Source organism: Leptosomus discolor, chromosome 1, assembly GCF_034619465.1.
Source record: "Leptosomus discolor isolate bLepDis1 chromosome 1, bLepDis1.hap2, whole genome shotgun sequence".
Lineage (NCBI taxonomy): Eukaryota > Metazoa > Chordata > Aves > Leptosomiformes > Leptosomidae > Leptosomus > Leptosomus discolor.
The window spans coordinates 163,339,754-163,363,195 of record NC_141391.1 but is presented as its reverse complement, the minus strand read 5'-3'; the positions used below and the strand labels follow the sequence as shown (position 1 = coordinate 163,363,195).

The window sequence follows — 23,442 nt, the reverse complement described above, 5'->3', positions numbered from 1 at the left end:
ATTAGATATTTTTTGTCTAAAACCCAAAAAGAACAATCTGTATAAGCCTACTGAGTACCAAAAAAGAAAGCTCAGGTTTTTTCCCCCCCTGAAGATTTCTCTAGGGAGATGCAGTGAATTTCAGTCAAAACAGTGTTCCTGCTTACTTTTTTTCTTAGACTGCCCAGCTGCTGGAGAAGACTGAGTAGCTGGAGTAGTAGGTCTTTCTTCCCCCTCTGGTACTTCAGTCTTCACTTCTGATTTCTTCTCTTCTTGCTCCATTGGTTCTGGTTTACATTCCTCCATGACTGGTTCTACTTTAACCTGGAAAGTAGTTTGGAGCTTGTCAGTCTCCTGTGAAGTCGCCCATCCACATTTCTGTCCCTTAAATCTACCTGCCATCCTGCCCACCACCATTCCCTAGGATTAAGGCTACCTACTTTGTAGTCAAAACTTGCCTAAAACTCAAGCAGATGGGCTAGAACACATCTTTAAACACTGCAGTAGCAGCAATGATGAGCTGCTAACCTGTTCTGAGCTGCAAGTAGACAAACAGGAACTCATCCAGCTCTTCAGGCAGGTCTGACAGCCTCCTGTATACTGGGGCTGCCAGGATGACTCTATGGCAGCCACACTGCTAGCTGTCCTCAGTGACAAGTTGTCAGAGCCCAGCAAAGCAGCCCATCACATAAATATAGAAACACAGCACCGTTTAGGTTGGAAAAGACCTTTAGATCATTGAGTCCAACCATTAACCCAGCACTGCCAAGTCCACCACTAAACCACGTCCCTAAGCACCACATCCACATGTCTTTTAAATACCTCCAAGGATGGTGACTCCACCACTTCCCTGGGCAGCCTGTTTCAATGCTCAATAACCCTTTCAGTGAAGAAATTTCTCCAAGTATCCAATCTAAACTTCTCCTAGCACAACTTGAGGCCATCTCCTCTCATCCTAATATCTGCTATTCTAACATTTAACAGCTGCCAATAACATCTGAAGGACTGACCCGAGCACCCTCTTACACTGGCATTTACCAAAAAGCCTCACAGCTGCAACCACATTAGTGTTGTCCTTCCTGTGGCCACTGGCTTCTACCACCATCTCACCAGAAAACAGAGACCCTTCTTTAGGAAGAAGTAGAGGAAGAGAACATCGAAACAGCATCAGCAGGTAGCACCTACAGCTCTCAAGGAACTCTGGAAGGAACGGCTTGCATGGAGACAGAAAGCATCTCGCAGCACTAAAAGATACTCTACTCAACAACTGGCTGACAATCTCACCTCAGATTTCTCCTCCATTTGCACGTCTGTTTGTTCTGGTTCCCCTTCATCTGTTTTAATATCCATTTTCACCTCCTGCAAGGGTGGCTGCTGCTGTTCTGGAACAGTCTGCTGAGAGTTCACCTCCATGCTGCTGGTGGATGGGGGGTTGGATACCTGTCCATCAATGCTTACGGCTGGCTGTGATAGCTGAGGCAACAAGACACACATTACAAACATGCTTCTAATAAACTTATTTTCCTTTCTCTAAACCATGTTTTATCTATAGTATGCTTCCACTAAGTTTAAATGCACTCTAGTCCTTCTACTCTCTTCACCTGAAGAACATACTGCCACACAACTCCAACTATAGAAAAACATGCAACAAACATGCACTGGAAGGCCTAGTATACAGAAAATTACATACTGTTTCCCTATCATACACCACCACTATGCATATGTAGACATAACTAAAGATCTCATCTGTGTTTCACAATGAATTTCAAAACATGCACTAGAATTCTGAAAAATACTCCTTCTCTGGAAACACCAGATCTGCAAAACAGACCCCTATTTTGATATTAAACATGGCAGGAACCACCTCCATTATCACAGACTTGCACAAAAATAAAAGACCATCTGAAAATTAAACCGTACACTTGAACATTTGCAGGGAAAGCACAATTAAAGTATTTCCTTACAGGTGTTGTGGGGTGCTGAGGCTGCAGTGGTGCTGTTGGTGTGGGAACAGATGCAGTCGTGCTCTGCTGTGACAAGGGTTGTTGCTGTTGCTCTGCAGAAGGAGTAACTGGAACTGGAGGCTGGACTTGTGGAGGCAGCTGTGCCTGAGGAGGCGTTGGAGTCTGCCTTTGAGGGGGGTGCATAGTTTGCGACTGTGGTCCAGGTGGCATTGCCTGAGGAGTCGGTGTGGGGGCAGTAGTGGCAGCTGCTGATGCCTGCTGCTGCTGTGATCCCAAGCCTGGGGGCGTGTGGTGAGGTGTTGGGGTTCGGCTGGGTACTGGAGAAGGAGAGTTTCGGTGCATGGGAGGCTGTGGAAGAGGTGGGCAGTGAATGTGACTCCCTTGAGAACCTGGAGCCATTGCAGGAGAATTCACAGGACAGGAAGCGCTGGTCATTTGTGCCTGCGGGAAAACAAGTACACATTTGCAAGGACTTAAAATAGAAAAGCGAGAGAAATTACTGTCAAATAGCTGCTTTCCCACAGTTACTGGCATACTTTTAAAAATGGGACCAACTATCTGTTTAGTTTTTTAAAACTCTATTTCAAAAGGAGAAGTGGTCTATTTGATTTATTTTGCTCCACATGAACATAAAGCTGTTTTACAATTTATTCAGCTCTAAAAGAGAAGTTTCAATAGAATAACTTGTCAATATATTTAAAGAATGGCACACCTACGCTGCCAGTTCGCAAAACGTTTCTTTCTAAAACTGCAGCTTTGTACATCCTGAATATGGGACAATGCACCACAGTGAAAGATTGCATTCAGATACAATTATTGTGCCCATGCCCCCACCCCCAAGACTAGAAACCGAATTTATCATCACAAATAAGTACAGTTGTAACTGTACCATTATGAGATTACAAAAAAAAATTGTATCGGTCAAGGAAAGAAGCTGTCACTCCACAATAATCTTGCCTGCAAACTAGGAAGAAGCATCAACGAGAAGCAAACTGACGTTCCCTACTTCTTCCTGGCCTGAAAGGTTCTTGCTGAAAAGGGAGAGGGAAAGGACAGAAAGGAAACTGCCAAACTGTAAGTTCAGATCTTTAGTAGTGATAACCCTACTATTCCCCCAAAGGCAGCAACAAATAACTGTCCTGGATAGACATGCCTTTTTACAACTAACTCCACCATCCTTTAATTTCTCAGGCTCTGCTGCTTTGCTCTTCAGCAAGAATTCTTAACTACGGCATGCTGAGTAACAATTGCATCTTTGCGCCATAAAAAGAAACTTAAAAAAAATTCCTCTCTCACACTTAAACTTAAGCCTAAGAACAAGCCAACAATGTTTCACCCTTGCTATTCCCAGTGCTACATCAGGAAAATGCAGAGTCTCAACAAATGAATTTGGTTGACTAGAATTTCAAAAGCATCTTGAGAAAACAAGTTGCTCTCCATTACTACAAACCGAACAAAGAAACCAGTATATGACAGAGCCCACTGACACCACTTCCAGAAACCAGAAACTTACTTGAGAAACTGGTGTCTGATTGCCAGGCTGAGTCATAGGCATGTTCGCTGTATTCATTCCTGGGGAAGAAGCAGGGAACTGGGTCTGTTGTAGAAACTGATTCTGACCAGAAGGCTGGCCAACTCCTGGTTGCTGCATACGTGAAGGAAATCCCATCTGTTGAAAAGAAAGGAACTCATTTCACACAATGTGCGTACACTTCCGTAAGATTTTACAAAAAAACCCACCCTGATTTATCTTGTTGCAGAAATTGATACTTGACGATTATCTGTAGGACACAATATGGTAAGCCTGCTTATACTTCCTCTCAAAAGACAGAAATTACGATCATTTTGCTTGTGAGCCAAGGAAAATAATATTGATCTCAGATTGGGACTGTGACCTCAGATTTATTTTTGTTGTTTGTTTTAAGGATGCAACAGCACACTAAAAGCCACTTAAACTTACTTAATTTTTAGGCAATTGTTACCACCAAGATCTAAAGGCTTACCATAGACCAGACAAATCTTTCAGTGGAAGATGCAAAAGGTGGAACTAAAGGGTCGAGAGAATGAAGAAGTAGTGCTTGATTTCTTAGATTTCTTCTATTTATTTTAAGGAAACTACAGCTAACAGAAGCAAACCTGCGAGCTCAAGGCCCTGGAGGAAGGCGCACTGACCTGGTTCATGGCCCCAGCCTGGCTTAGCTGTCCAGGGTGCTGAAGAGGAGGGGTTTGCCGGGGTCCCATTGGCGACAGCTGCATGTTCATCTGGCCAAACTGATTCATTCCTGTGCATTTGTGCCAAAAACACACTTATAAACAAAGGCTTGAATTCTCCTTTGAGCACCATTCAACATTTGGATACGAAATGCTGTCAGTTTCATCCTAATTTCGTTTTCTAGCAACCAGTTTTCAAGGATGTAATACTATAAAGGATATATTTCCTTCTATCAACTTGTTACATGGAATAATTTTAAATATAAATTGTCCAAGCTACTATACTCCTTCGGAATACAGATTAGTTTTCCCCCCCCCGGAAAGACTTGTTTCCACTAACCATTATCAAAGCTCTGAAGTTTGGGAGCTACGGGAGTACATGATAAATAATGAAGTGTCACATCCACTGCTGAAGATCAGCTTTCTACAGCAAGTTGCATTACCTTAAGTACATATTAGAAATTCATTTATTGAACCCCAAACTGTATCTTCACTTCCTTAAGTACTTTGTATGTTGGCTACAATACTTACTGAATATAACAATAGTTCTGCCCCCTTCCTTCTGAGCGATAACTCTCAGTATCTTCTCTCTGCCACCAATACGTCTTCATCTAAGCTGACTAGGCCTACCATGTTTGACTGACCCCACCATCCAGGGTTCACATGATCAGAAGAGTTCAAAAAGCATCAAGTTCTTTATTTAACAAAGCAAGCAGCTAATGTGCAGCTCTTAAAGTCACAAGATCATGAAACACTACTAGAGAGGGGTATATAGTTTTTTACATCTATATAATACATATAGTTATGTCACTGTTACACAAAATCACAGTAGCAAATTTTGTTCAAATATTTACCTGGCTGTGCCTGCATACGATTCATCATCTGGTTTGGCACATTGGCTCGTATCAGGGTTGGGTCAGGAAGAGGACCATCTGGGAAAAAAGACATTGGAATAAGATTATGAAGACCACCAGGTTTTATCCACCAAACATTTGTGAGAACTACATACAAAAACCCATGTGTAAATAAAAAAAATAAATTGTGTGGACACAGTCCAGTAAGTCTAAACACTCTTGAGGAGTCCTCAAAGTGTGAAGCAAACCCAAAAACTTCCTTGAAAATATAAGCATGTCCCATTGACAAAAATATCCTCTAAGAGTCAGCTTTCAGAAACTGAGAACAAATTTGAAGTATGTTATTGAGGTACAATGACAAACTCAGTAGCTCATGAACATTCCAGACCACAAGAACTTCTACAGATCAACCTACACTGTTACTGCACCTCTAGGTTTAAAACACTATGAAAACCATATAGTTCAATAGAGTATTTATCAAAGCTCTGAAGTTTGAGAACTACTGGAGTACATGATGAATAACCAAAAATGTCACATCTGCTCCTGAGGATCAACTTCCTACAGAAGTTATAGCAAATAAAGTCACAGCATCAACCTTTAAGAATCTGTCTTGGACCTTGGTAATGTATCTTGGTAAATCCTATTCTGACTTCAAGCATAAAAAGACCCAGAACTGGATTTACCAAGATGCATTCAAATTTAAGTGGGAGAAAGAACTCAGATGAGTCTTGAGCACATGTCTGGAGCTACTGGATCTTTCTGCAGTGTTAGGGAAAAAAAAGGAAGTTTTTTGTCTCCTCAGTTGACTAATTCAAATTTTGATGCTATCTTCTCAGACAACTATTACAGTGTTGCTGACAGCTATACATCTGTTTCCATGAGGTGTCTTAAAAACTCCATTCGTAACTGTTAAGTATCCCAGAACATGCAAGACTGAAAGAAGCAAGGAGAAAAATTCTTTTCTTCTGAGAAGGAAGCTCCAGGGAAGAGTGTGTCATGTGGGGGGGAAGGGCAACACTCGAGAAAGTATGTTTGCAGAACTACTGCACTTAGTTTTACGAAGGAGTATTTCAGTCTCCAGAGCTGTCAGTCCAGAATCACAGAGGAAAAAGAGTCTTAAAGCAGACTGTGGCTCAAGTACTTAAAAAATACTAGTTCTCTTTTACAGCTAAATCAGAGTATGGGACGCAATTTTATTAAAGAAATGTACAGTTTTAAATCCTCTATTTCAATTATTTACAGGACTTAACTGGAAATACAAGATGACAATGTCAGCAGATGTCTCTCTCCACTTTCTAACATGAAGTATCACCCACAAGAATGTGTTACCTGTTTTTATCTGTTACCCAAACAAAAATATACTAGATATCTGGCAGCCTACAGCACCTTGTCCCTTCCTAGTGTTGTAAAGAGACATTACACTCTTTAGCAGCATGACAGTTTTGATAATTAGCTTCTGTCTGAAGTAAATTTTATTCTAATACACAAATGTATAGTTAGCAGGGAATCTAATAATAATCTGCTTAGCATTAGGAAGGTCAATTCAAGTAACAGACCTACTGTGAAATAGAAGACAGCTGCATGGGGAAAAATGTGAAATCTGGTTTTCATTGCAGGCTGGAAAGGCCATTTGTCCGAAAAAGAAACGTGGCACAGAACAAGGACTATCTAAACTTTCAGAGGCATAAATACTTAAGCACTCCAATCATCATACCCTCTGCTTAGCAACAACAATAATAGTGATGATCATTTTAAACAGCACACAACTGAATATTATGAAAACATATTTCTCTTCTAGTAACTGAAGCTATCTTTAAATCAATTAATTCTAGAGGTGAACTTAATGAGACTGAAGTTCTACAACGTTAAGGGTGCAACTTAATCTCCATTTCCTCCACCCTCAAAGCAAGCATAAAGGTCTACAATATCTCAATTTGTTCAGAAGACTAAATGCTTTTAGTTAATCTATGGTCATTAACAAACACATACGCAAAGATTTTGCAAGTATTTCTGAACAAAGAGGAGAAAGTTCTGTTTAATTTTAAGCAAGACAGGTACCTGTGAAACAAGAAGGGCAAAATGATCATCAGCCTATCAAAATGACAGTACAGGATTCCCCTGCACCAGGTAGTCAGTAACCCAACTGTCCTTACTTGCAGACATTCCTGGCTGGGGCTGTCCCATGTTGGGCCCTTGATTCATGGGAGCCTGTGGCATGCCGGGAGCATTTGGGATCATGTTTTGTTTCTGCAGCCTGGTTCTTCGTTTCTCCTCCAACTCCTTCTGAATCTTATAGATCTTCTCCGCTAGCAAGTGATAGTACTCTGCCTGTTGGGGAAGAATACAAGTCAGGAAAGGAGATGACACACACACACACTAAGCAAAGCAGCAACAGATCCCGGTGATCCAAGCTTGCAAAGCAGCCTTCCACACACATGTTTTGGCTTGGGTGGGGGTGGCTCTCCCTTTGCAGGGGCTGCCAGGCAGAAAGCAGGGCAGAAAGGGGCACTGCTGGCAACCATTAGAGCAACACCGGACATTCCTCTTCTCCTGCCCAACAATTCTTTGGGAGAATCACAGTGAAGAGCTTCACACCACCTTCAGGGAACCTCGAGAAGCCTCAGGCACAACACACCGCGACAGGCACCACTCCAACTCCCAGCACACCCAGGCAGAAGCCTGCAGCTGGCTGGTTCCTAAGCCCCAGCCAGCAACCCCTGAGCACACGCTTCCTCAGCCTGGGAGTCTCATCTGAGCTTTCACTCCTCTTCCTCCCCAGTCCCTATGGGACCAAGGCAGACATACACACGACTGGATGACAGAGGACGGCGTCTCACCCTGCTGTTTGCCGATTCATACATATCCCCTTCCACCTTCCGAGCATATGCCACCAGATTCTCCATACGCCGATCCTTCAGTGCTGCAGGGTCAGGAGTAGGAAATATGGCTTGGACTCTGAAGGGGAGGAAAAAACCCAAAAGCAAGTGAATAGGATGTCCCCAGGTGGGGACATCAGCACTGACCCCAGAGGTCTGAACAGAAAGCAGCAAGGAAATCTTCCAACAGCCTGCAGCACTGCTACTGCTCCTGGGGGACACTGCCCCCGTGTAGACGTCTTGAGGACAGAGTGGGAAGCTTCCAATACAGCAGCCCCAAAACAGCAGATGCAGCTCCATCTTTCGGGCTTCCGCTTTCCTTTCTCACACACCCTGACAAGATGCATTCCCCGACCCCCTGGTTTTGGAAGCCAGGCTTCCTCCTACCCCACATACACACCTCAGAGGCAGCAACTCACGTAACAGGAGATTGTTTTGCTACCAGCTACTCACAATTTATGAACTAGGTGGTTTCGGAGATCCTGAGTAATGTCTTCATGCCACTGCTTTCGAATTCCTGTATTGGATGGTTGAGCTGTTGGCATGGCTCCCAAACCGGCAACGTTGGTGCTTTCACTCATCATGGGGCTTCAAAAACAGAGCAAGAATTGAGGGCAAAAGTCTAGCCCAAGCTTAGTCATCTTACAGTCATAGCCTCTTTTAGAATAACGTTAGGACAAAGTGCTAGTTCAGCCATTCCCTAATCAATGGACAAACTCTGCAGAAATAGCTGCACAAACACCAAAACAATGCCATGGAAGAGTACATGCTGTCCTACCCAAGGATTTGAAAAACTGCAACAAAAGCTACAAAATCCAAAGGGAGAGATAGCCAATGGCATTTACCCCACTGTTTATGCAAGAAGTGCCATGAGATCAAAACAAAATCACTGGGGTGCAAAGAATAGTTCAACTTACTTCTGAGAATTCATGGTTGAATGTAACATTGAGTCAGGCAGCAGATTAGGGGTTTGAACCCCTACTCCTCCATTCACTCCCATTGGATTTGTACCTAGAAAACAGAAGTATTCTTAAATGAACAGCCCATTTACTGTGTAAAAGCAGTAATCACCCGGCAATAACAAGCGTCTAGACTTTCAAGTACTTTCACTTTTGCAAAGGGAGTTTTAATTACCTGCTCTCTCTAGCCTCTTCCTTTCACAAACTTATAAAGCCTAAGGCACAACAGTGGGTGACCTCCAAGTGAAGCATCACGCCACATTACTCCTCTGTACATCTTCCTGAACTTCTCAACAAACACAATTTCAATTTGCTGCAAACGTTAAGTGCCAGAGTCCTTTTTTGTGACACCCAAAATAAAGATTCAGCATTACTAACCCCTTCAGTTTTTTTTTTTTTGTTTAGAAGCAATTGGGGTTTTCTGTCACTCAGGGGCTTAGGATATATATTCACAAAGGCTTCAAAAAACTTAAAACATCAGCTACCATCTACATCCAACAAGGTTCCCTCTTACCACCTCCATACTTAAGGATCCTACAACTAACTCCTATGTTTATACTAAGAAAGAAAATCTGACAATCCTTTGCAGCAAAAACCTCTAGTAATTTGTTACGTACCAAAACCTGCTTTTCTGAATCACAGCAGATCTCAATCATCACAAAAAAGTACTTATTTTCTTCACACACTACAGTTAAGACTCAAACAGTGAAGAAAAATGCAGCATATTTCTGTCTGGAGCTTCTGAATATATCCTAGATCCCTTTGTGAAGTTGAGAGTAGCATGAAAGCTATTACCAAACTTCACATGTATTTAGGACATCCGAATCCTACAGAATCTGTATGTTAAGCAAAATTAGACGCCACATACAGGAGAAATTCACTGAAATTAAGTACATGAAGCCTAATACATACCTCTAATATCACAACCAAGTGTTTAACAGTCTTTTCATAAAGCTGCCTCCAGCCTCCCTTCCCTTAGTCACTTTCTTCTCCTTCCCAAATTCACTTTGCCATCTGAGAGCAAGCTGGTGTAGAAGACAGTTGTCAACCTTTGCCTTAATTCTCCCTTTTCAAATGCCAAAACCAACCATTTGTTTAATCTACTTAGGACTGTGTCTTTTCACATCACAATCCTCACCAAATCCTGCTGTTTCTCCTAACCTAGCCCTGTTGTCATGTAGACTATGACCTGACAATTCCTACCTCACCTGTTGTAATTCCCTCCTTAGCCACCTGTTCCTAATAACGAAACAACAATCAGAAGTCTACACTTCCCATGCTTGCCCTTTCTACATTAAGCTTCAGTTCTCCACTCTCCAAGAGCTTTTGCAACCTCATCTCATTGGATTTTCTTATCAGTGCTACAAGGAGTGCCCAATAAGAATGCACAGGCCAAACTCTGTGTCTATAAATAAATACATTTAAAACCACCAAAACAAAACAGAGAACCGTTTTGCTTCAGAAAAATGGGTGACATTCCTTCCAAGGCCCTCACTATAACATTTTACAGCTTCTAGAAATTCATCTATTTGTAAAACACTCTAATGCACAGTAGAAAACCATATTATTTTAATCTAATTGTTTTAAGACTAAGCTCTCAGGTCTTGTCCTCCCTGCCTTTTTTTTAAAAAAAGGCTTTACATGCTGGAAGGCAAAGTTTTAGCAGCATACACATCGCATGCAACCTATGAGGACTGGTCATCTCATTAACAAGTCAGCTCTACCCAACAGTATTTTCCCAAGTAACTCAGGAGTAGCATGTCCTTTGCTGCAGAAACAGTCCATCAAACTGCAGCCTGCAACCAACTGCTACTTTCCTCTGCAGTCTCTCAGGTCCTTCTCCACAGAATTCCTGGGCATACACAGCACTCGTTCCGTACACAAGCTTGTCATGGGGCATATAGGCAGGATCACTGCAATCCCATACAAGCTTGTAATAAATCTCTACCAGCTCCACTTTCTTTTCCATTTAAAAACCAAAAACAAACACCCACCCCCCAAAAACCAAAATCCCTCTACTTAATCAACTCAAGCAAAGAGCTGGGGGCAAGACAAATTCCTGTGATGCTATCTCAAACTATCAATTTCAGATTCGATGGTTAAAGATTACTTCCTTTGACACCAATGATAGCCGGGTTAGAATTAATTACACTTTAAATCAAAATTCTTCTGTAGCCTTCTGTGATTTTGCAATATGCCACCCAGACAATTTACAGTTACATGAGTCCACATGACAGGATTCAGACAAAGTCTGTTATTTATTACTTTTACATATCTGAGATACAAGTGTAAAATGCTGCAGTCTGAACGACAAGGAAGTACACTTGAACACACACAGTCCAATGCATGCATTTCCAATGAAAAACTCCTAATAAGCCTGAAACTTTCATTACAGTACAGTTATAAAGCTACAAAACGACATTAAATAAAATGCTTTGGAAAACTGCTTCTCAAAAAAAAAAAATCATTTTTCCAAATAGAATGCTCTTCCCAGGGAAGGCCTCCGGGCCCACTAATGTTCCTGTTCCACAGAGTAGCTTGCTATCTCAAGTCTAAAATACTGCAAATCCATACCTTTTGCAAATTAACTAGCAGTATTAAGCTAGCAGGTTAAGAAAATTTGCATTAGATATTGCCTGTCGTTTGTATTTTAACACTAACAGATAAACTTACTCATAGGATTCATAGGGCGCAGACCCTGCGGTGACTGTCCTTGTTGCTGATTCTTCACTTGAGCCTGGGGCTGTGTCTGCATCTGGTTCCCTTGATAGGTCAGTCCAAGGGCTGCGTAGGCTCTTTCGATGGAGCTGGGGTCTATCTGACTGGTGGTGTTTATGCTAGGTGTTGTCTGCTGTCCCACGCCCACGGAGCCAGAATTTGCAAGTCCTACTGCAGCTCCGCCCAGCAGCGCTGGAAGAGACACACCAAGTTAATAAGGACAGCAGGAGGTAGTCGAAGAGGTACATGAGAACAAGGAAAGAACAAAAAGAGTGCACTGTCTGTTCAGAACTAAAACATCTCCTTCTAGGAGCATGCAGAGAAGAGGCCAGGTCTGGAAAACCTGTCATGAAACAGGGAGGCAAGTTTTGACCCAACCAGCCTTTCCAACATTTTCCTTTGAGCTGCTGAGAAGAAATCCCACTCTAAGTATCTAGCACATATCTGTTATAAGAAATAGCTCACCTTAGTCATGAGAAGAGCCCAAAGTAACATTAAGAAAGGAGAAAAAAGTACAGGTAACCATGACAAATATCTTGCCGAAGATTTTTGCAGGAAGACTAAGAGGACACAAAGAGGAAGGGGAAGAGACATCCAATGCAAACAAAGGATGAAGGATCTGAAACACCAGAACCAAATATCATCAGGGCCAAAATGACACAACCCTCTGTGTGCACGTACATCTGGTCAGCTGGAAGAGGTGGTAGTGAAAAGCCAATCATTTGGTTGAGACACCTATGACTTGTTCATGTGTACCACTCTCCTGCTAGGAGAATCCCATACAGTTACAAAGCTCCTGTAAACGCTAGCTATCAGAGACAGAAGAATACCCTGCAACTCTAAAGCAAAAGAAAAAAATCACATTACATGTTCCTGAGTTCAAGAACACCATCATAATGCAAGAAAGTTTAACGCTGAACATGCATTTTACGGTTCATCCACTACACAAAATTCCCCAGTAGACTTACATTGTTGATTTCTTTTGTCCCCAGCATTTTTGAGAGGCAAACATACAGGACAGTCATGTCTTGTACAATTCTTCCAGTGCGAGATGATTTGTCGGGAAGACGCGCAATGTGCCACTGAGAAAGGGAGGGACATGAAAAACTTTTACAAACTATTGCCAGTATCACCACACGGTCAACATAAACTGGGCAGGGAGCAACTATTTCTCTCAGGGCATGCACGTACATCACCACAGTAAAGTATTACTTGAAATATGTTCAGCACTAACTAGCCCTGAAAACGTATCTAGATTTCTTCAAGTATTACCGGCTCAACTAAAGTTTACTTGAAAGCTCTATGTTATACACCCAAGCCTATGTCTCCCTGGCTCGATGGATAACATGACATACATCAGGCATCAGGCAGACTGTACCAAGCAATTGAGATTCCAGCAATTGGCACAACCCAGATGAGCCTCGGCTACCAAAAAGGTAGCATACAGTTTCCCTGGCTTCTAGGATAGACTAAGAGTCCACCAGTGCCAGTAGCACCTTCATTCCCAGCTAGTCACTGCTTGATATTTCTCTTCTGTTTAAGAAAGACAGGTAGACTCCTACTTGAGATTCCTGCTTTCAGTCTACCCTTATCAGAAGGCAGCATCCAAAAGATCTTACAGTGAGTTACAAAGTTAATCCAAATATCTTCACTCATCTCCTTGTGCTATCTTGTCCCCTCTAACTTGACTAAACTTTAAAGGTTCAGAAGAAGTTTATGACTTCCATTCTTAAGGGGACAGACAGGTCAAAAAAAATTCTACTTCCCAAGCCACCCACTAGTTCTCCATCTCTTTATAGGAGCCTTTCTCATCCTGCAAGTGTTGACTGCATCTATATAACCACTCCTCCACTTACCCTGGCAAGATTTGCCAGCTTGACAATGTGTCATGTGGTTCAGGACATTCTTCATGGTTCGGCAGTGAGGGAGGTTGCACTGTCGCACCTCCCCGTTGGCCTGTTCTCGCCGCTGACACTTGTGAGCGTGTAAGAGGAGAACTAGTTGCTGCTGAATGAGTTTACGTTTTTCTGGATCTGCTGTAGGTGCTCCAGACCCCATTCCTTGAGAAGCTGCTGGCCCCATCCCAGCTTGCTGAACTTGAGGAGCCTGCTGCTGGCCCTAGAGAAGATGAAAAGGAAATTCCTAGAAATAGATCTATTTTTGAGAGTAATCCATTCAGCAAGTAAACAACAACAACAAAATCAAAGAAGAGAAACAACTACTACATTCTGTGATTAAGGGAACAGCCTACCTATCTGTAGTTCTGGACGACTCTCATCAAATATACCCCTTAGCCACAGTCCTGGCAATAATTCTCTTGTCAGCCACCATTTTTTACCCGTAGCACTCTCCTAGTCCTAGCCCTTGCCTTATCAAAGACCATCAGAACTTTGCACATGCTCACAGATTAATTTACAGTGCTAGACCAACCAGAAAATATTAATAGCACTTAGACCTCAAATCTCCCCCTTATTTTGGAGGCTAGAAAGTTGCATCCACAATTCTTGCATTAACAGAAGAAAACACCTGTCAGAGTGAATAGAGTTTTCCCTCTACATCAGTATAAGGTGCCTCAATTTGACTATTCCTAGAAAAGGAGAATAAAGGGGAAGTTCAGGGAACCTTTTTCCACCGGGAAACTTGCACACAGGCATCCAAAACAAGCATCTCCTAGACTCTGCTAGAGATGAAGCACAACTTCAGGACAACACATGCCACAGAACCAATGTCAAGTATGGCAACATCTCATACTACTTCGCTTTATTTCTTCAGACTTTTTAATATTTCTTCCAGGCGACCTTTGAGGAGTACTCAGCAAAGAAGAAAGGCTCAGGGACTTTATATCGCTTGTATCACTTCAGTTCAACAGTCTTCAGTTTCTAACAGACTCTTCACAGAGGGTTTTAGAGTATGTCTCTGGAGATCTCCAGATTTTTAGAGCTTGGCTACTTGCATTCCTAAACCCCATTTCTCCCGTAGCTCTTCAATACTAGTATTAACCTTTCATTTTACAAGGAGACTTCACCAATTACTCAGTCCCCTCAGGGTCTGTCTATGTTCCAATAAGACCGTAACTGCCTTGTTTGCAGTCTGTCACTCTGAACAACAACTGAGACAGCAGCAACTTTTCATTCCTAGGTTCAGCTGGGTAGCAGTTCAGCTTCAAAAGTGTTATATACCCTGCACTGAACACAAGCTTGACAGCTGGGGTTCTGGAACAGCAACTTTGGGCTGCTTCTTTATTGGTTCATACAACCAACTGGTTTGCTAGACTTCCAATACTTCATGCTCAACTTAAAAAAAAAAAAAAAAATAGAACTCACAGGATTGAGCTCTTTTTAATCCAAACGTACAAAATTTACCAGGAGATGTTTTTTCAGCAACAGTTACTAAGACCAAGAGACTGACCGTCCTGGGGGGGGGGGGGGTGGGGGGTGGAATCTGAAGCAGGGAAAAACATGAGCTGTAATGAGAAACGTGAATTTGTTTCCCAAATTAAAAAATAAGATGTAAGGGGGAAAAAAGGCAGGACATGTTGCATGTCATACCCCTAACCAATTTAAGCTTCTATAATAATGAAGCAAACAGCCACCAGTTTTAAGTTTAACTAGGGCAAGTAATGTTAAGGCCTGTGATTTATAAGATTGGGCCAACCACTTTTTGGCCATCCACTTTTCCCATCACTCTTACTTTCTCTTTCTTGAAGGCCAGCTGCAATAACAGAGGTGGGGGAAGTTGGGAAGGGGGAAGCAACAGGGCTACTACAGCAATAACTGCTATGGAACGTCCAGCATCAGGACTGTTGTGTGTGTTCATGTAATTCAGAACAGGAATGAACACAACTGGGGCTCCTAAGCCCTACTGTAGCTAACGCCTGTTTGAGAAGGGATGATTCTCTCTCCCAAAAGCATCAGTGAATATAAGCAGGAAAACAATCCCCGAGACAAATGTACACTGAGGAGAAGGGGCCCAATACACTGACCACAAGAGGAAAGGACGGGAGAGGAGAACAGGTGTCCAAACAGGCAGTAAAGCTCCACTTCATTTTCTCTGCTAACAAGGTCTGAAGGGTAAAGAGTGGAGGTGCAGCTTATGAACAGAGAAAGCACTCAGCCCTCTCCTTCCCATCAGCCTTTTTAGGAGATGAAGCGAGTGTGTTACATGCAGATTCAGAGCACGCATTCATACTGTGTATGACAGCTGCAAAAACATATAATGGGGCAACACCAGAGCATATTGCTCCACTTTAGTCTACTACAACATTTTCTAGAGGCATCTTTTATTTTACTTACCATGTTAGGCATTCCTGCCCCAGGAACTGGCTTCTTGTCCATTGGAAACTGTGGTAAGCTGTTCTGCAGTCCAGCTTTATTCTGCATCTGAGGCCCAAGTCCACTGGCTCCAATCTGCTGCCCAGTATTCTGACTATATGGCTGGCCATAAGGGCTGGGATTGCTCATCATTCCCATCTAGGAATTAAAATGGTAAGATGTTCACGTAAGATGGCTCAAGTTCATAGTGTAAAAGGCAAATGAATACTTCAGATAAGCAAGAGCCAGCTGCAATGCAATACTGATCTACATGCTTCTCCTGCTCATTTATGTGCACGTATTTACCCATCACACAACTCACACAACACTCCTCAACCAGACAGTTCCTATAAACACAGCAAAGCCAACTCACCAACCTTTGAGGTCAGTCTGGTCAGAACTGGCCTGATTATTTCTTTATAGAAGATTTTATTTAACAGATTTCTCATTTCAGCTTTCCCTATCACAAATTTGTACAACAGACTATATAACTCCCATCTCTGGAAGAATTTTTCTGCTCCCTGCATCTGTGCAGACTCCAAATGGAGACAAATACCACCTTCATTCATATCAGCAGGGTTCATCCCAAAAACCTCCTACCCAACTGTTAGCACTCCCACAGCTCCTCTCCAGACAGCTGTAACAACGTACATCTGCGTTTTCAGTACACAACCATCTTCAATTTAAGAACACCATAGGCACAGGTAAACACACACAGTTACACGGGCACAGTCACTTGTTTGTAGGGAGCAGTACCAGAGGTCAAAGGAGATTGTAGGAAGGAACTCTGCAAACAAAACAAATCTAATGAACCATTCATCCACAGGGGAAGTAGACTTGTATTTCACACAAGCTACATGTATATTCAACAGTTTTAGCATACCAGAATATACCATTTTTCCATTCCTTGCATTCCAATCTATTTTTCATGGGAAATCTGGCCTTCTAGGACCAAAACAACTAGCCATAGAGGACCAGGAAAAAATTGAGATCTTTGTTAAGATTACCAAGTTCTCACCATTACTCAGGCAGAATCTTCAAGGAGCCATAACTTGTAATAATAAAGGCATGAAAATAGTTCAGCGTGCTGTATTGTTTCAACTCACATTGACATTTGACTAATGTTCAGTCTCCTTGATGATTTTTGTTTCAAATCTGGGCATTCTCCTGCATCCAAAAAACTGCTCCTACAGTAGGTTTGTTTCCAGCCACTCCTACATTTATTCTCAAAGCGCGCTTCCCTAGTAGAAATGCCTTGTTTCTGCTCCTTACCAAGTTTCTCCAGCCTGCACAGAGAAGTAACCTACATGCCCAGAGATTACTTGTGATTAGTCAAAAACTTCCCTTTTTCAGGTTGAAACATCTGCCAATCCATTAAAATAGCTTTCAGCTTCCATTTACAAAATAAAGCAGGATCAAACCCAAGCTACAGGAAAAGTAACACAAAATTCACTAAAGAATCTGCCACTTTAGACATCTGATATGTACAAGTGGATTCCCTTGAGGACAGCACCCCTCCTCCACATACAAGCAATAACCATAATCACACAGCAGTAATACATCAGAAAGCAATGAAGAGAATCTCTATACATGGCAGATAAACTATGCAATGATCAGGCTGAACTAAAAAAAAAAAATCTTCCTTTCCTCTCTTTTGGCACCACATCTGCTATGTCTCAACTGCGATGAATACACATACAGTGACCGATGAGCCAGCTGCTGGCAAAAATAGAACAGGTAAGACTCAAACCCTTCCTGTCTCTCCCTCAGAAGACTAATAAGATCTTATGTGCAAGTTGAGCAGAAGTGAAAGGGAGAAGAAAAGTGTAAGGAGCCAGCAAACACACTTTCAGAACTCCTCCCCATCATCATTGCTGCCTCAAATGTAACCAACAGGTTCAAGGCTTACTGAAGGCCTGACAGTGGGAATTATTTCCTTTAGAAAACAAGGTATGTTTTCCTGTAAGAAAGCCTGATCCACATGGCTCCAGAAAAGGTTTTGAAAGCAGGTACACCCCAGAAATTTCTAACCAAAGTTTTCATTAACAATCATAGCTCCAAAGTTAGCTGACACCTGAGAGTACACCAAAGCATCAACTATGTTGGCCATCACTAACATGCCCCAATATAACCTCTGCAGCTTATGCTGCTATCACTCTTAAAAAACAACCTAACCAAACAACTCAAAGCTGAAGCTGGAGGCATATTTTCACACCTTGGTGTCACAGGGAGAAACTGAGATGCCCAACTCAGACAACCGGGGACTTCACGCATTGATGCCAAAGGATTCAGAATAACTGTGGCCTGATGAGCTAGCTCTGTCCTGACTGCAGGGGGGAAACCCAAACCTAGACTTAAAAAAAGCACCTTTGCCGTGTCACCCAAAATAGAAGCTTCCCAACGAAGCTCAGGGGTGAGGTTTGACCATACCAATCAACTTTTGTATCTGCAACACAGTTGGCCACAAATTTTATGTGAAGCATCTGGCTTTTTCAAACGTACTTATCAAGCTGGCCCAGCACAAAGATCTCTCATGTCTTCTCAAGTGTGAGATATTGGCACTGTTTGGAGTCCAAAACCAGCCCCCTCAAGCAAGTCTGTCTCCACAGCAGAAATACAGGGCTCCACTCTCCCTAGGGCTGAGAACCATCATCCATTCCACCAAGCTGGGTTCCTCCACCCCACTGTACCCAGGGACCTGGCAGCAGAAGACTACATGCCCAGCTCAGCCCAGCTGCTCGCAACAGGGATAATCCTCAGTTCCCTGTCTCAGCCTACAGCAGAGGCAAAGACCAAAGCAGCACAGGCCAGGCTGGAGGGCAAGCATGCCAAGCTGACTCCAAAAGCCACAGACTCAAGCAACACCTAAGAACGATGCTAAGAAATACCTCAAGGTCTCCTTGAACAAATCAGCAGCCATCACTTGGTCCAGGTGAGACTGATAGCTGCTAGATCAACAACTGAACCTCACATCAACGCCCCCGGTCCTGCCATCACAGACCCACTAACCTGACACCAACAACGTGCGTGCAACTCTAGACCGAGTCAAGAGAAGGGTCATTTGGGAGATTCTTCACCTGGCACGAGGTGGCTTTCTGACCCTGGCAAAAGCAGCAGGAGCTCACTCGGGTCATTTGCTGTGACATGTTGAGAAAAATTAATAAAAGAAAACATTGAACAGGAAGAAACAGATGATCTCATGGCTGCAGAAGGAAGATAAAAATAATCCTGCAGAATTTTATCAATAGGAAACAACCAGACTGACATATAGTTCATCATCATATTAATGATCTATTGGAAGTGAGAGGCAGATAAACAATTGAGTGCAGAAGAAACAGCAGAAGAAAGGTGGTGTTAGTACCACTGCATGAGACAAGTACAAGGCTTCATCTCAATACCATGCAAAAACATACATGGCTGAATCACAGCTACAAGTCAGACAGCATGAGCCCTACTCACTCCTTCCTGGCCACCACCTCCTTCCAGTGCTCTTCCCATTTCTGTTCTTATCCATTCCATCTGTTGCTTTTCCTCCTCACCTCACAGCTTCAGCTTACTTTCATCACACATGCAAGGACTTGCACACAAGGAAGAGCATACAGAAATCCACATCAGGAAAGGAAAAAGGGGAGGAGCAGGAAACAAGGGAAACAGCAAATGATGACTGATGGCTAAGAGACAGTAAAGATAACCTCAAATGGTATACCTTCCACATACACAGTGGAAAACAATTTGACTTTCTCGCCTCCAATGGAAGCAGGTGCTGTCATTACCAGAATGGTGGAAGATGTGCACCTCTCACCATGTAAAGGTGTAGGGCTGTTCAGACACCCCCCCATCTGAGAAGAGCAACTACAAAAGTGGAGGGAATTGCCCCAAGTTTTGTTCTAACGCCATGAAACACACACATCTTCAGTTTGGAAGGAGGTCAAGTAACTAACTCTGTTCCTAGTTTTACTGTTGATACTAGGGAGTACAAATTGGGGAGGAATACCTGTTACAGCTATGCACATAGACATTACAAATATTCTACTGTTTCTCTATAAAAAAACAACTGCTTCGCTGACAGTCTAATATTTGAAAGACAACTAGGTATCAGCAACAATATTGAACAATGACCAGTTTTAAGATTTGCAAAGATAAATGTAGGCATGGAGAAGTAAAGAAATAGAATTAAGTTAAAAATATTCTTCCAAATAATCCGACATTTGCAGTATCAGCTATGTATCTCTATCAGTGCAACTGCAGTGCATGCAATAGTTTAAGACCATACTAGTGTCATCAAGTATCTTTCCATACCCACATGTTCACAAGTCAAAGTTAAGTAACTTCCCTGAAACTGGAAAGTTAAGTTTTATCAAATATTTCAGCTGGCTCTTTAAAAACAAGAATGTATAATTGATAAATTGTAGATTGTTTTCTAGTGCCATTCTACTGACTGGTAGAGCATTACTGGACCCAGACTTAACTAACTTAACAAAATTTTGTCAGTGGTATCTGCCGCATTCTTTCCAAGGACTATCATAAATCACTATTCTTTGCACTTGACTGCATTCTGGTTTAGATACCTATTGCAAGACACTGCCATTATTTCACTGCCATCTGTGCAAGACGCTCCCCTATCCACCCCAGAAACTTATGACTCAAGACAAGTCTTTACTGCTCCATCTCTCCCTCAAACACATTCCTCCCTTACACTGGGATAAAGTAAGAAATTATCTATTTTTTCACCTTGGTTCACCACAGAAGAAAAAGAAAAGGACTGGAACTTGCAACTACACTTTTAATGGATTAGTACTTGATCACATGGTACACTTGGTACCAGAGCCTAAATCGTATGGATACATTTACCTGTTGAATTAGCTATTGAAAATAGCAACGCAATCAAGAACACTGATCTTCTTAAAATGTGACACTGAATATGCAAACACTAAGGAACACGAAACGCTTTTATTTTACCTAATTTTACGACTTGAGAGTGACATTACCTTCAATCTCTCTGCAACTTTGAGCAGGACTTTATTATTCTGAAATTTCTTATTGTTTTACTTAAAGAAGTTATGGAGATTCTGAAGAACTACATTTGTCTTTGTAAAATATTGCCATTGATTCTTCTTAACACAGGTTAAACTGATAAAACCAAGTGTATCCATTATAATAGAAGAGAACTCTGTATATACTCAAACAGTAAGCCAAATGACAAAGCATTACTACTGAAACTCTAAACATTTCAAGTAATTTCACATGTGAGTGAAATACTCATATAGCAGAGGTAGACCCTACTAATCTGAACCGTCTTCACATCCATTTCATCACCTGAGTAACAGAACATTTCTTGAATCAGTGGGAGGGGAAATCTAAACGACCTGAAGGCCAGGTGAACTTAGTCACTTTGCGATACAGCACTGCTCTCACAGAAATGCACACACCAACTTACATGCAAAATACCCTCCGCCCTTGGTAAGAGGCTGGACAATAAGACTGTAACTGGGCACTCCTGACAGAATCCAGTGGTACACCTGAAGGTTTTAACCAGATAGAATTCCAAACAAAGAACAGTCCAAAACAGGAAACTTGAATTTGTTCTTAACTTACTATAGAGCTTGACTTTGCTATCTGTTTACTTCTAAACTAACCAAAGCTGTAGAACTATCTAGTAAAACAAAAGGCCCAAAAAATGCTTAAACACTGAAAGAATCAAAGCATTACAAACAATTTCCAAAACTGTATTTTAAGAGTAATAGGCATGTCTGTCGTCCTCCTAACTTGCATGCAACCAAGCACATAGAAAACAAAAAGCTATTCAAGAAAGCAAAACTTGTTACAATTCCTTTCCCCTCCAAACTTCTAACTAACTTTAAGGCCAGACTTTTACAGGCATTTTTAAGCTGGTACTGTTACCAAAGCAACAGGTCCACACCCTGCTCTGACTGGCAATATCAACTCCTTTAATATGTCCCCTCCCTAATATCAGCACTAGCTTTCCAACTGAGGAGTATAAACTGGACCAGAAAAACAATTCCAATTAAACCTCATGTGAGTTTCAAGCCTGGATTGGTTCCTCAACATAGCCTGCCATGCAACTGGCCCAGAGATGGCACACAGACAGAATTGTTTCTTTGTATGTCAACGACTGCTTACACCATACATAAAATGACAACATTAGACCACACAGAATGTAAATGGCAAATTATGCCAAGTACAGGTTTATGTACACCAGGTGACCCCAAATCAGTCATGTACATTGATATTTGGGGTTGAGTCCTAAAAAGCAACATGGACAACTAGAAAAGCTGGGAAGTCCACGGCTAATATGTAAAGCAAGCGTTCTACTCTACTGATAGCCGATATTTTGGGAGGAGAGGAAGAAAATGCTTTGGTAACTCTACAGGATAACAGAACAAAGCAGAAACGTAACCAGTTTTGCTTTCCAAATTGACTAGACACTTGGAGCTCATCGTTACTGTTAGAGGAGCATAATATCCTCCCTTCCAATTAGTTAACAACATAGGAAGCCTATGCTATTCCTCTGTACAAACCATTGCAGACAACGCACCTCTGTTTTACTGAGAGAGAACTCAAGAGGCAACCCTCCCATCACCTAAAAGGGCAGACTTTAGCAAGCTAACATGACAAAGTTGGACACAACCAAAGTGTCTGGTCTATTTTTTTTCTCCTACTGAAGGACAGCTCCTGGATAATGCACTTTTTTTGTAGCAATAAAGGAAACTTACGGAAGTTATTACACAAACACCCACATTAACAGCATCACAATGCTAAATTTACCAATTAAAAACCTGCTTTTTAAAAAACAACTGCTTCGGGTCCTCTGTTTTCATCTACTTTTTGAAAATTTGTAGGTGGGAAAAAACAAAAGCAGATGGGTGAATAGATAAAATGGTCAGACATTACTGTTGTCAGATTCTGCTAACTCCACCGCATGAAGTGAAACAGGCTTCCTGCCAACAACCAAACCAACTGAAGACATTCTGGAATTTCAGCCTCCATTTCAGACTGTTCTTTCTCATCTGGCAGTTTCAATTCTTTCACGAGGGCTATACCCACCGTACATACACTAAAAGTCTCAAGATTTTTTAGCAGCAATTAAAGAACTCTTAAGTATTTTTAACCAGCCTGGGACTATGAACTAAAAAACAGAAGGTATTTGGCCTGAATATTCCCAAAAGCACAAAATATTCATAGTTTGTATTTACAGCACATTTCAGAATTTAAGCGAGTAAGACAATTTGATTTTGGACTATATCAGCCAAAAGCTTGATTTTGTATCCTTTCTTTACTTCTCCTAGATAAAGGAGTTTATTATAGTGCATAACCCTACTTTAGGTCTGATAATTAAGGATGAAGTAGTTGCATTTCATCCAAATACCCAATATGTCAATTTTTGACCTCTGAATACAGCTTTCTGAAGATCAAATTTTTTTTTTTTTAACAGCCAAGGAATAACAGCTAAGACATTATATAATACCAATACAACAATAATTCTAAGTAGTTACATATTTCTTTCTACTGTAAACTGCATACAAATTTTCTACTGTAGCAACCAAGCTCTG

At 41.8% G+C, this 23,442-nt stretch overlaps 1 protein-coding gene across 3 annotated transcripts in view; it reads right to left on the bottom strand.

Annotated features, from left to right (window-relative positions):
• EP300 (EP300 lysine acetyltransferase) overlaps positions 1 to 23,442 on the bottom strand; it is a 63,488-nt gene that overhangs the window by 23,645 nt on the left and 16,401 nt on the right. Inside the window, exons 3-16 of one of the 3 annotated variants that reach the window (XM_086479890.1) lie at positions 15,854 to 16,030; positions 13,418 to 13,679; positions 12,530 to 12,643; positions 11,517 to 11,753; positions 8,802 to 8,895; positions 8,338 to 8,472; positions 7,846 to 7,963; positions 7,162 to 7,336; positions 5,009 to 5,086; positions 4,116 to 4,225; positions 3,457 to 3,630; positions 1,944 to 2,384; positions 1,264 to 1,452; positions 147 to 303 (exon numbers count right to left, since the gene is read on the bottom strand). In XM_086479890.1, coding sequence (XP_086336016.1) covers positions 147 to 303; positions 1,264 to 1,452; positions 1,944 to 2,384; positions 3,457 to 3,630; positions 4,116 to 4,225; positions 5,009 to 5,086; positions 7,162 to 7,336; positions 7,846 to 7,963; positions 8,338 to 8,472; positions 8,802 to 8,895; positions 11,517 to 11,753; positions 12,530 to 12,643; positions 13,418 to 13,679; positions 15,854 to 16,030 — 2,461 coding nt within the window. The remainder of the gene's footprint in view (positions 1 to 146; positions 304 to 1,263; positions 1,453 to 1,943; positions 2,385 to 3,456; positions 3,631 to 4,115; positions 4,226 to 5,008; positions 5,087 to 7,161; positions 7,337 to 7,845; positions 7,964 to 8,337; positions 8,473 to 8,801; positions 8,896 to 11,516; positions 11,754 to 12,529; positions 12,644 to 13,417; positions 13,680 to 15,853; positions 16,031 to 23,442) is intronic. The other 2 variants (XM_086479883.1, XM_086479898.1) reach the window with 2 other exon arrangements.